Below are 13,602 nucleotides of genomic sequence, written 5' to 3' on the forward strand. Positions count from 1 at the left end.
ACTCAGTACGACCACCTTGCCGTGAGTTTGCTCATTGTGTCTTCATGGAGCATATTTCTCATTTTCTCATCAATATTCAGGAGCCACATCCAAAGAAATCTCGTTCATTTATTTTAATATCATTTTTTAATACCAATCATTGGGGCAGATTTTCCAACTCCTGCATCTAGTTCAATGGATCACTTGGATGCAGTGCAGGGAAGAAAAACAAATTGGACAATGAGGAGTCTCTGGGGTGCACAACCCTCCCTGCCTATGCAGAGCCCAAGGAATCCTATATGGCTAGGCTAGGCTCAAGAAGAGGAAAAGTCTGCTCAATATCTGTTTGAAGTATTCACTCATATCTACTTTTTTTTTTGCCCTTTGTTAACTGTCCACCATCATAGTCCTCTCAAGATGATGCACCAATGACTTTCCAAAACAGTCACCTCTGCCTTGTAGTTGGTTGGTAGCAATGTGCTTAAAGAGGAGCACTGTATTAGTAAAGAGATAATAGATTGTCTCTTCAGGCTGTGATGCTTTAATCAGAATATTCTAACAAAGGGCCAGTATCCAAGACATTAACCTATAACCGCCTCTATACACGGGTTTCCCGACAACATGGGTTGGCTACAATGGGAAATCCCATGGACAAGTGGCGGGAGTATAGAACCCTGCCACCAGCAAACGGCGCCGCGCCAAGGAGCACGGGATTGGGGGACTGGAGAATTCAGCCATATACCGAACATTTTTTGTTTCTGGTTCAGATTGTAAACATTATCATAGAATCATAGAATTTACAGTGCATAAGGAGGCCATTCAGCCCATCAAGTCTGTGCCAGCCCTTACAAAGAGCATCCTACTCAAGCCCACGTCTTTACCCTATCCCCGTAACCCAGTATCCCCACTTAACCTTTTTGGACACACAGGGCAAATTAGCATGGCCAATCCACCTAACCCGCACATCTTTGGACTATGGGAGGAAACAAGAGCACCCGGAGGAAACCCATGCAGACACGGGGAGAATGTGCAGACTCTGCACACTCAGTGACCCAAGCTGGGAATTGAACCTGGGACCCTGGAACAGTGAAGCAACTGTGCTAACCCTTAAAAGACACTAACAGTGTATTTTTGTGTGCTTGGGGGAAATCTTTGTTCTGTCAGCCTGTCATGTTCAATTCCCTCTTCTCTTCCCCCCACCATGAGGTAATGCACCTCACCTCCAAATGAATCCCCAAACAACAAATAAGCTGCAAACTAAACAAAGGGATGCGGACTTCCAACTCAACACATTGGTTTTGTTTGAAATAAGATAAATCCGACATTTCTATAATGGACTGCTGAAAAGGCCAATTAGAAGCCTGGGAGATAAATTTTTTTAAATGTCCCAGCTAGTGACTCAAGTGGATGACTGAAAGTCCTTGACAGCCCTGGAACTCACATTCACTTCCCTCTTGCTATATGCTGGGTTGTTACTTTGTTCAACCCGTAACATCAGAGCCCACAAAGCATAACACAAATCCTGTAAAAAAAACTTCTGCTGGAATAACATTTGATTTATGGAAGAGGAGTCAGGTCTACTTGTAACTAGATCTTAAGGAGGCAGAATACAACAAAGAGACTCAAATAATAAAACTTAAAACAAATGCATAAAGTAACCTGCTGTGAGAGAGACAAATTTCAAACTTTGAAGCCATAACTAATTAATGATAACAATCTTGTTATTCCAATCATCAAAGGAGTCAAATATTTCAAGAAAATCTGTCATCCAATTCAGACAGAAAATATATCCGTTCAAATAAGGTCCCAGCTGCATGACCTAATTATTTTCACCAATAGTACCAATTACTACTGAACCATGCACCTTATTTATTAGAAGTGATTACCGTCATTTAACTTTAAGAAGCTCAACTTTAATCCTTCTCACCTACAGGGAAAATATAATCCTTTCATTTTATTTTATTTTTAATTTTCCGCCTTGCTTTGGACTCTGCCGCATGCCACCCGTCCCACAGCTACCTCTGGTACATCAAATAAGTGACATATTCTTTAGAGGTGAGGTTGGACAGTGATAACTGGATGTTCAATTTGTAAGGTGCTCACAGGCAAGCCCGATCTCGTTCTCTTGCCTTATGTACACACACTTTGCGGCAGGTCTCGTCGGATTGTGATCAGGAACAAAAAACCTTGGCTAAATTTTTTCGATGCCATCTTTAGCTCAACTGTAAAAACTGGGGCGAGAATAGCACAGAGTAGGGATCAACCCAAAAACCTTCTAAAGCCCTAACAAGCATTTTAATGTATAAATGACCTGCTGGAACATGCTGTGCACTATTTCCTCACAGGCCTGAACAATAAATATTGACTGTAGGGATAAATTTTCACTCATTGAATCGGTTTTTTTAAACACTTAACATTAATACACTTGAAAACATGCTGATTTGAGCCAACATAAAAAAACATTATTGATCCATAGGCATTTCTCACATTTGAAGCTTATGTTCAGTTGCAGCAGCATTGTCAGCAGTTCACAATGCAGAATAACAAACAGTTGACCTTATTCTTTCATTGTTCACATGCTGTTATCAGCAGGAGGACTGATGTTTTGCAAGTTATTTAATGAACCTTTCCTTAATTTGTGTGCGAAGGATTCATTAAAATTTGAGTTTGGTTTGGCAAAGGTAGAGTTCTCAAAACCTTAGAAGAAATTACATTTTTTGGAGGGGGGCGGTTTTAGAAGTTCGTAAAACATTGCAGACTCAATTAAATAAAGGTAAGCAGGTTCGTGAAATCCGGAAGCTCATTGGTGAAAAAAATAAACCTTTCAGTGTATATAGCCGGATTTAATGCATGCCCTTTCCCACTTAACACATACTACCATTACGAAGCATTTTGTCCTTGTTTTGATGGCAAACATCTAAGATGGCAAATGTGAAATTTAGTCAGGCAGCCCCACATCTGTTGAAACATCTCTGAAACTCCTTACCTCTGCCCCACTAAGCTAATATGGTGAATGAAAACAGAAACCATGACAATGTTTTAACTTGCTGCCAACAATGGGCTGTATGTTGACTCTGGCTGAGAGAGATCCTTTTCCTTATCTAAAGATGTAAATCGTATTCCCCCACAATCATCAGCAAATGACTGAAAGAATCTCAAGTATTCTCCTGCTGTGTACATATTGCACCACTTTATGTGGTCATTGGCATGAAGAATGTCTGGCTTTCTCCACCGATGTGTCAGTGAGGTTATCCAGTGAGTTATTGAGCGTATACAGAACAAGAAGCTCACAGGTTTGGTCGTCACAGCATGCTGTGTCAGGTTTATTGATCTGGAGGAAGATAAGGGTGCTACAATTTGACATGGGCCTCCTGACTTAGGGAGAGGAAGATCAACCAAGATTGTTGCCCCTGATCAGTGAAAGCAGCCCTTGCTAAAAACATGTGTGCATGTGAGGCTAAAGTAAGACATGACCTTGTGGTCAAACATCTTGCAAACCTTCATTGTTAAAAGCTCACATTTGACTGGCTTGTCTGAGTATTGCAGGGCCTAAGCATCAGTGGGATCAGGAATCAACCAGAGATCTTTATGACATTTGTCACTACTCAATTAAACATTGGCATTGTGGATAAGGTGGAGGAAAATCTTTTTTTATATAAATTTAAAGTACCCAATTAATTTTACCAATTAAGGGGCAATTTAGCGTGGCCAATCCACCTAGCCTGCACATCTTTGGGTTGCGGGGCGAAACACACGCAAACATGGGGAGAATGTGAAAACTCCACACGGACAGTGACCCAGGGCTGGGATCGAACCCGGGTCCTCAGCGCCGTAGGCAACAATGCTATGAGGAAGAAAACCTTTTCGTGAAATGTTATTCGTTTAAAGAAGTAAATTTGAATCAAAAGGCTCGTTACTTCAGGCATTCTGGTTCCAACTTTCCAATTAACACAGCTGACCAGCGATGAGCAAACCCAATAACAGTAATATTTCTTTTATTATAATAAGTTTCAAGTTTTGAAATGTTCACTTCATGGGGACGAAGGATCTGGAAAATAATCATACCTTTTCTTTCACATTATGATTCTTGTTTATATTTATTATAGCTGCAATAAAGAAGCTAATAATGTGTTCAGTTTCAGGGAATTGGAGATTTAACTCCAACTAAAAGAGAAGATGCCATTTGAAACCTGCATCATGACAGGTCCAAGTGATATGAAGCCCTTCCTTCTGCACAAACTGTAATGAGTATAAAACACAGCTCACAAGGTGTGTTTACAAGATTCAAAAATAAAGTGTTCTCTTGCCGTTCTCACAATCTCCCGGTAAGACTTTATCTTTTAAATATTACTATAATCCATCATCAGTTGCAATTGGCAACCAAACGGATTCCAACACAGTGATCATGAGGTAAAGCTAATACCTAGATTGCTGGTTTTAATTTATTTTCAGCTTGATGCAAATCGAGTGCTTGATTCCAAATGACAAGTGGCACAAGTGATTCTGCTGATTCAGCACTTTGGGAAGAATAAGTACCCAAAATCAATAGCAAGCAATTGATACTCGAGCTTGATCAATGGCCACATCAGAAGGAAGCTTAATGAATGGCTCAGATTATAAAAACAGAAAACCGTGATTATCCATACGAAGTACTTCGCTGTTCCTATTTACTTTAACTATCAGTCATTCACTAAATCTATCTGACATTTGGACAATATATATCAGAGACTACTGCTTCACTGGTCCCATTTCATGGAGATTCAATGAAACCAGAATAGAAGTGCCTGGATCAGTGAAGAATGGAGTGAGAATGAAAGAGGAAAGAGCAGAAAAGCAGTACCACTGGCTAAAAACAAAACCATATGCCTATTTCGAGAACATAAATGTAACAAATCCTCTCAGTAGATTGAAACTCACAAGAGTGAGGCGAGCAAACAGATTATGGTTGCCTGAAATGAGCAAGCTGAACAAGCTGGTGCCACAGCTCACCGACATTATTTAAAAGATGTCCGAGGCTCAAATGGGCAAATGCGCTTTGTATTACCAAGGAGGTAATACTCCCCTGTTTAAATGTAATACTTAGTGAATGTTGAAGATTTCATCTTTCAACTGAACAATTATCTTACGGCCGTGTAAGACTGTTAAGGGGCTGGTTTAGCACAGTGGGCTAAATAACTGGCTTTTAAAGCAGACCAAGGCAGGTCAGCAGCACGGGTTCAATTCCTGTACCAGCCTCCCCAAAAAGGCACCGGAATGTGGCTACTAGGGGCTTTTCACAATAATTTCATTTGAAGCGTACCTGCGACAATAAGCAATTTTCATTTTCATAAATTAGATGCAAAAATTCCCATTCATATTTTCAACTAGAGGGTTAGCCCAGAAAATGATGACAACACTCCAAAAGAAGTTTGTTGGGCCCAGTTAAATTTCTATCCTGTTGACAGCACAGAACCTTACTGTACGTTTATGAAGTTTTGTGTTCAATTTTCCGACAATAGGGCAACATTATTGATGAAAACATCTGACCATCGCAAATACTTCTTACCATTTGTGTCACCCACGTAACAGTAAACATCATATTTTTCATTGGTGTCTCGTATTCCATACGTTCTGACACCTGGTTGCCCCCTTTTATCTCCATAACAGCCAGGTCTTGGCTTGGTGATTGGGTATCTAAGAAGCAAAAATCAGAAATCACTGCATTATAGCATTATAAATAAGTCAGTGAATAACTGGTGAACAATTTTAAGCAATAGAACACAAAGGATATCAGACTTCTTTCCCTTTGTTGTCTGAATGTGTGTGGTACTGGGAAAAGCCACATTATTGCCCGACGCGATGGTAGTGGAAGGCTTTATCAAATAACAGTTGCTTCAGAGAGCATTAGAAGTTCACCATATAGTTTTGGAGATCAGGTGTAAGATTCCCTTCCCTGAGGGATGAAACAGTTAGCTTTTTACAACAATGCAACAACTGACAAGGTAATTCTTTTGGCACTAGCCTACAAATTGACCGATTAATTCAAATTCCGCAGGTCGCAATGGTTGAGATCTGGACTCGAGGGGTGGCATTTTCCTCGTCCCACGGAGGTGTAGCTGGAGGTGGGACCGAGGTTAAAATTATGCTTCCTCTAAATCCCCCACTGCCAGGTTCAGTGACCTGCAGTTCCAGGGGTAGTACAAGAGAACTACCCAGGCCTGGCCCTCTGCACTCCTGGGGGCTGCACTTGCCTCTGTGCCTCTGGCGCGTTCTGACACCAGGGGTGGGATTCTCCAATAATGGGCTATGTCCCCACTCCAGAGTCAAATTGCGGGAGTTTCACTCTGGACTTTCTTGAAGAATGTTACTTGTCACTTGTCAATTCAAGCTTGGATATTAACTAGGTTTTGTTGCATTTCAACACGGACTGTTTCTATTCAAAGAAAAACAGGGAGCATTCTTTCATTCTTTCAATATTCTGTTGTTTATACATGAAACAACAGCATCAACAATAAATGGCTTCATCCATCATCATGTTGCCATTCCTTGGACATTATTAAGTACAAGATGCCATTCCTTTACATATATAATAACAGTGCCTCCACTTTGAGTTATTAGATTGGATATAAAGCACTTAAATGAAATCAGATATTCATTTATTTTTCCACTTTGTGTTTGCAGTACCTGTATGTATGTCCCTACACCTGCAGTGAGCCTCATTTAGGTGGGAATTGTGAGCTGCTCCTGAATCTATTGACCCCAATTCTCCCCTGCTAAATATTCACAGCCAGTTTCTTTCGTCTGGTATCACAACATCAATACCACCATTAAATCAGTCCCATCAAAGCTACTGAATGAAGATGTTTGCATTGAAATGGAGAATGACAATTCCAACACGGCACTGTGCGCCTATCATAAAACTCTTTGTGTCCTCAATCTGCATTTGGTGAGAAAATAAATGACCTACCAGCAGCACTCTTCCAAAACCAGATTTTGTTGTAACACTAATTTAAAAGCTCCTTGAGGCACCTTCTAATCCCAAAGCAGACATTTGCATAGGAGTATTGGCAGAATCATCAAAGCAGTAGCTAACATTGCTTTTGATATACATCTCTTAACGGAGAAATAACGGGCCGATTTGATGTATTAGAAACAACCTATCATTTGAATACCTCGAAATGCAACGGGGCAGTAAAAGTTTCTGCACCACTATAAAGGCAAATTATGTAGCTCCAGCTCAAAGCGTACAAGCAGATAGCAGAGCTTTCATAATCAGGGTTCCAATGTCACAAGTCCTTTTTTTAAATTAAGGGGCAATTTAGCGTGGCCAATCCACCTATTCTGCACATCGTTGGTTTGTGGGGGCGAAACCCACGCAGACACGGGGAGAGTGTACTAACTCCACACAAACAGTGACCCAGAGCCGGGATCGAACCTGGGACCTCGGCGCATGAGGCAGCAGGGGTAACCCACTGTGCCACCTTGCTGCCCCTGCACATGTTCTTAACGACAGCATGGGAAAATGGCCAAAGGCACTTCACAGAATAGTTAGTGCACAGAAAATGTTCATTCGGCTCATTGTGGCCATGCTAGCCCTCTGCAAGAGGAAGTCAGCTGGTTCCATTCCCGAACCTTTCTCTGCTCATCCAATTCCATTCAGGTTTGAAACTGCCTCCACAACACTCTCAGGCAGTGCATTCCAGTTTTTCACCTTGCACTGTGTAAAATTGTTTCTCCTCATGTCACCAGTGGTTCTTTTGACACTCACCTTAAATCTGTGTCTCTGGTTCTTGACCCTTCCATCAATTAAAACAGTTTCCCTCTGTCTACTCTCTCTAGGCCCCTGATAATTTTGAACACCTCTATCGAATCTCCTCTCGACGGAGAATAACTCCAGTATCTTCAATATATTCATGTAACTGAAGTCCCTCATCCCTGGAGTCAGTCTCGTAAAACCCTACTGCACCATCTCTAAAGTTTTCACATCCTTCCTTAAGTGTGGTGCCCAGGGCGGCATGGTAATGCAGTGGTTAGCACAGCTGCCTCACAGCGCCGAGGACCCTGGTTGGATCCGGCCCCGGGTCACTGTCCTGTGGAGTTTGCACATTCTCCCCATGCAGGGTAGGTGGACTGGCCATGCTAAATTGCCCCTGAATTGGAAAAAAAGAATTGGATACTCTAAATTTATTTTTAAAAAGTATGGTGCCCAGAATGGAGGTTAAACCAGTTTTCTAGGGCTTCATCCTAATTTCCTTGCTTTTGTACTTTGTGCCTCTATTTAGGAGGTCCAGCGTTCTGTGTGTCTTTTTAACCATTTTTCTTGTCTGCCCTGCTACGGTCAACAATTCTGCCACATTCATCCAACCTCTCTGCTCCTCTACCATCCTTAGAATTGCACCCTTTACTTAATATTGCTTATCCTCGTTCTTCCTAACACTTCATCCTATATCGCTAAAGTGTTGCTTTTTAAATTTTGCAGCGACACATTTGTTTTACCCGCAGTAATCAATCGCTTACCTGACACTTTGATCGGAAAGCCAGCCAGCATCGCACTGATCGAACCCATCTTCATACGAGGCCTGGATCTGCTCGGGGGTCGCAATCGTGGCACTGTTTTCCTGGCATACTTGTTTAGCCAATTCAAAGTCCAGTGAATACCTGCTGGCTGCTGCCCGATAATGGAATATAACACCTGAGGGTGGAAAGGCACTACTCAGTAAATGCACAAAAGGCATGGGTGGATTTGTTTCCTGGGGTATGCAAGCAGTGTTGCCTACAATCCTGTAATCTCATTGAAATAGATCTTCGTCACAGTGAGCTAAGATGACAAATTGATTAACTTTCCTCTTCTTTAGAGGAAATATTACTTTCTTGGGCGCAAATCAGTGGAGACCAGTTCTGATAGATGTCCACAAGCATTGCATTTACATATCCCTGTATCCTATCCAGATTGGGGAAATGGCAGTAGTATAAGGTGTCATTCGCATTATGGAAGCCAGACAGTAGAAGGAACAACGAAAGTGAATTGAGAGGCTCCACGTATTGAAAGATTTGAGAATATGCCATCAGCAGCTCCCAGACACCATTATTTCAAAGCAGGCAAGGAAGCCCAGCAAGGCTGTCGACCATTTGTCTGGCGTTTTTGGACAGCAAATTAAAACACCTTTAGCAGTTTACAACAGAGAAAGATTATTGGTCATAATTCATAAAGTGGGTCAATGGCTCGGTTGGTAAGGCCCTGCAGAATAAGTAACTGATGCTATGGTGCACCGACCCCTGTTCAATTCCTGTGCGCTGAGTCAGCTGAATTTAGCCTTGCGGTGCAGTACGGGAGCAATAATTAGCCTCAACACGTCTGGACAAAGAAGAGGAAAATTCAGCACATCACACCATGACTTGCTGAAACATGCAGGCGTGGGAAAAAGGATTGACTTTGTCAGTGGTGATCATCTATGTCATTCTTGGGTGCCCTACATTTGAAGATAATTTTGATGGATCAGTGAAGTGGCTGTAATGATCAAATCGAACGTGTGTCAGTGCTTACAGAAACAAGGAGAGGTAAGGGATTGAGGTGGAGAAATGCATAGAACATTTGCGATTAATTTTTGACATCCACCCAGAAATGTAAAACAAACTGTTCCAACCCTTTGGAAACACTGCAATATTTAATAAATAATTATAATAACTGTGCAAAGCGATAATAAGTTTTGTAGGCCAACCTAGGTTGTTTCAACTACAATTGAGCGACCTTAAAAATGGTCTAACTGCTACAGTCACTAAGTACATCTCATGGTTTACTTTTTGAATGTGTTTTAATCCCTTTAGCACTACATTCCTTTTGAGAAAGAATGTTTTCTTAGCCACTCCTGAGATGGCTTCAAATAAACAGGGGCAGGTTTATATTCATGGTTTGACAATCCCCAGAATCAGTGTAGACTGATTCTGATGTGTGTTCATCAGTTCCATTCACTGATCATCAAGGATTACTGAGGGTGTTGCCCGAGATGTCAGTAACCTATACCTACCCCACTTTGCAACTTGAACAAGGCCATACAAGGCAGGATTTTCCTCTGCAACAATGGTGATTCTCTCACAGGGAATGTGAAAAATTAATTGGGATATTGTTATGCTGGATCCCATCAATGTTTTAATCAATATATCTTTCACCAGAAGTGACAGCAGACAAAAAAAAACATCCACCTACTCACATCATATTTGTCATAATTATTGCCGTAGTAACACTTGAAGATTTTGAACATATGTCCACTGTTCTTAAGCAAAGCAGAAGGGATTGACAAATTTAATTGACCACAACAGGGAGGAAAACTGATGCAGGCCATTGATGCACTCATTTATTGCAGCAGATTTTATTTCAGTTGTTGCTGCAAGCTACCTGCTCTTTGTTCCTCTGACAGTACAATAGCTCATTATACACCCTTCCTTCCTTTGCTCCACCATTTGTTGTTGTATTTTCAGTTACCTTCAACATTGCATTCTGGATTTCTCTCCTAGCTTCTTTACTTGTTCACCTTCCCATCTTCCTTCGACTGCTCTCTAAAACCCACTTCTTTGACTACTTGCTCACTGTTCCTAATATTTCTCTCTTTGACTGTATAACTGCAAGTTGTTACTGCAATGAGAAAGAATCCCTGACTATGCCATGTAATAATTATTGTGTAAATACTGGGATGACTGCTTACATTTCCTTCCTTCCTTTCAGTTAACCATTTCTCACAGATTAGAATTATATCTTAAAGAATGAGGCAAATTTGATTTTCTTCTTCTCCCAAACTGAAATAAAACAATTTCCAATTTGGCTGTTTAAATCATCTTTAAACTTTTCTACCTTTGCCGTCAGCAGAACTCATTCCCAGAGAAACCATGCACTCAAGAGGAGGAAACATTTAATGATGGTAACCATATAAAGAAGGGATGTCTTGCATTTATATCGCACCTTAACACATCTCTTAGAAATGTTTCAAAGCACTTCATGTGTCATGATTTGTATTGAAGTGTATAGCTGCTATTAAGATGATAAGAAAGGTGATTATTTCCTTGTGCCCAGCAAGGCCAAAATACTTTTGGTGGTATTGGCTAAGGGAGGATATTCAGAGTTAGGAGGATTCTATGCTCTTCTTTGATTATTTTAATGGGAATTAAGTATCACAATAAGCAGACAAGACATTTGGCCACTGTCTCATCAAAAGAATCTTAACAATATGGTCTCTGTCAACACTACAGTGCAGTGTCAGTCATCTCATGTGCTCATATCTTGGATTAAGTTGATAAAAGATAAAATTGGGACAAATGTTACAATCTTGTACTTCCAGGTAAATGTCACTTTTGATTAAAGTAGAAACTTCTAAATCTAAAAGAAATACAATGAAGCTTGACCAGTTGTAGAAGCTTGTTTTCTATAGGAATCTGTCTACATGTGCCTCTGTAATGGAACATTTGCTGTCAATACAAACAAGATGTTAATCTGATAATTGGTCATTTGACAGATTTCAATCTCACTGCAATAGGTAATCCATTTGCTGAATATTACTTGGCATATAGAAACTTACCAGTAACATCTAATGAGACAGTGTCTTGCTCATCTTCAATACCGATCATTACCTCACAGCGGTAAAGACCAGTATCGCTTGCTCGCAGTCGGCAAATGGTTAGCGTTGCATCACTCAGGCTCTCAGGATGTTTGGGCACTGCCACTCTACCATCATAGTCAGCAGCAATTTTTATTACACCATTCTGTGCCACCAGAATTAACGTTTCTTTCTTGATCCTTCCATCTTTTCCTTCCTCTATTTTTGTCCACTTTATACGAGGAAACTCCTGGAAAGAATGGTTGGATGGGGAGGGTGTGGCCAGCATTGAATAGTGGCATGGAAGAGACACAAAGCTGGAAAGGGAGCCTTTTACATGGGAGCTCCTCTTAATCTTTATTCTCATCATCTTCCCACTGTCATGTGCTGAGGATGAAGAAAAAAGAGTTACCAGTAGTAAATTAGGGACAAGTTAAATTTTAAAAAAATGGTTCCTCTCAAAGAAGAATACTTTTTCAAGCAGAAGTCTCCCATCCTCACCATTTCCTTCACTCTTTTGGAAAGGTTTATTATTTTTTAATTTCTGCCATTTGGAGCTTGTGAATGAATTGGATGCCGGAGCTGCCAACTCCCCAGGTTAAAACGGCTGATTTAGGACCTTTTGCATGCCAGGAAGAGCTGGGCAACCCTCTCAGAACCCTCTAGAAGGCCTCTGGCTTTCTGCAGCTCCAATCACCAGCATTGACTCCCTCCCCCCCACCCCATATTCCAATTATTGCCGGGGTTACCATTTTCAGGAATCCCCAGCTGAACCTTCCTACTGCTCGTGTCTATCTGCCCACCGACCACACTGTCCACTTTCCCAGCTGTCACACAGGAGGCAAGGCTATAGGATGTTATGAAGTTCTACAGTCCGCATCTCCATTCAGATTCTTTAGTCATTTACTGGCTTTGTCCTGCCCTCCGCACAGCCCTCCCACCATCCCCCCACCCCCACACTTCCAACAGAAACTCTATCAAGCAGGAATAGCGAGCCCTTAATGTTTAATTTACTTTTACTAGACTGTGAAATATCTAAAATCGCTCCACCCAAGTTCCTCAATATTAAAATTATGTAGCTTTCCAACAACTGATTTATTCTAGTCAATACAACAAGTTTTCTGAAATGGCAGAATTACCCACAAGTAGTGCAATCTTGTAATACTTAACAGGCCGGTTATTTTAAAGTATGTTAGGGCAATAAAGTGACTCTAGTTGCACAATAATATTTTTAATTTAATACACTGTCCGACAGTGCAGACATGTAGGACAAAGCAAGAGTACACTGAAGTAATGCAGTCTTACCTGAGTGCACTGATGATACTATTATCCATGTGGAGCATATCCACAGGATATGTATTAAATGTAATATCATTTTGACCTAAAAGGGAAAGCAAATATATTGTCCATCAGATTGCACAGAATTCTCTTTTAAATAACAAACAATATAACAGGATAACATTTTACATCATATGAATTCAAGAAAAATGCTGTCTGCTACATGATCTGCTGCTGCATACAAGCAAACAGGTTGTCTGAGGACTTGCTTTCGAGGAACAAAGGACTGAAAGGGGTTAGCACTCACACTACACTGCCAACTTTCAAGATTGCAAGCAGTAAAATAAGCGCAGAAGTATTTGATAATAGAAGGCAAGTATCTGAACCATAAAGTGCAAGATAAATCAGAACCTGATAGAAATGGGAGGCTGTTGAAAACACTTGGAAGGTACTTTATGAAATTGCTACTCATTTAGTCCTTCTGTAGATCATAGAATTTACAGTGCAGAAGGAGGCCATTCGGCCCATCGAGTCTGCACCGGCTCCTGGAAAGAGCACCCTACCCAAGGTTAACACCTCCACCCTATCCCCATAACCCCACCCAACACTAAGGGACACTAAGGGCAATTTATCATGGCCGATCCACCTAACCTGCACATCTTTGGACTGTGGGAGGAAACCGGAACACCCGGAGGAAACCCACGCACACACGGGAAGGATGTGCAGACTCCGCACGGACAGTGACCCAAGCCGGAATCGAACCTGGGACCCTGGAGCTGTG

The 13,602-nt window shown here is 41.2% G+C and overlaps 1 protein-coding gene across 3 annotated transcripts in view; it reads right to left on the reverse strand.

The window, feature by feature from the left end:
- The window catches only part of LOC119970550 (versican core protein-like), a 225,779-nt gene that overhangs the window by 193,556 nt on the left and 18,621 nt on the right, over positions 1-13,602 (reverse strand). For all 3 annotated transcript variants that reach the window (XM_038805361.1, XM_038805360.1, XM_038805359.1), the window contains exons 3-6: positions 12,849-12,924; positions 11,526-11,930; positions 8,476-8,650; positions 5,525-5,652 (exon numbers count right to left, since the gene is read on the reverse strand). In XM_038805361.1, the coding sequence (XP_038661289.1) occupies positions 5,525-5,652; positions 8,476-8,650; positions 11,526-11,930; positions 12,849-12,918 (778 nt within the window). In that variant the 5' untranslated portion in view covers positions 12,919-12,924. The remainder of the gene's footprint in view (positions 1-5,524; positions 5,653-8,475; positions 8,651-11,525; positions 11,931-12,848; positions 12,925-13,602) is intronic.

The sequence above is a fragment of the Scyliorhinus canicula genome, chromosome 8, assembly GCF_902713615.1.
Source record: "Scyliorhinus canicula chromosome 8, sScyCan1.1, whole genome shotgun sequence".
NCBI classification, from domain to species: domain Eukaryota; kingdom Metazoa; phylum Chordata; class Chondrichthyes; order Carcharhiniformes; family Scyliorhinidae; genus Scyliorhinus; species Scyliorhinus canicula.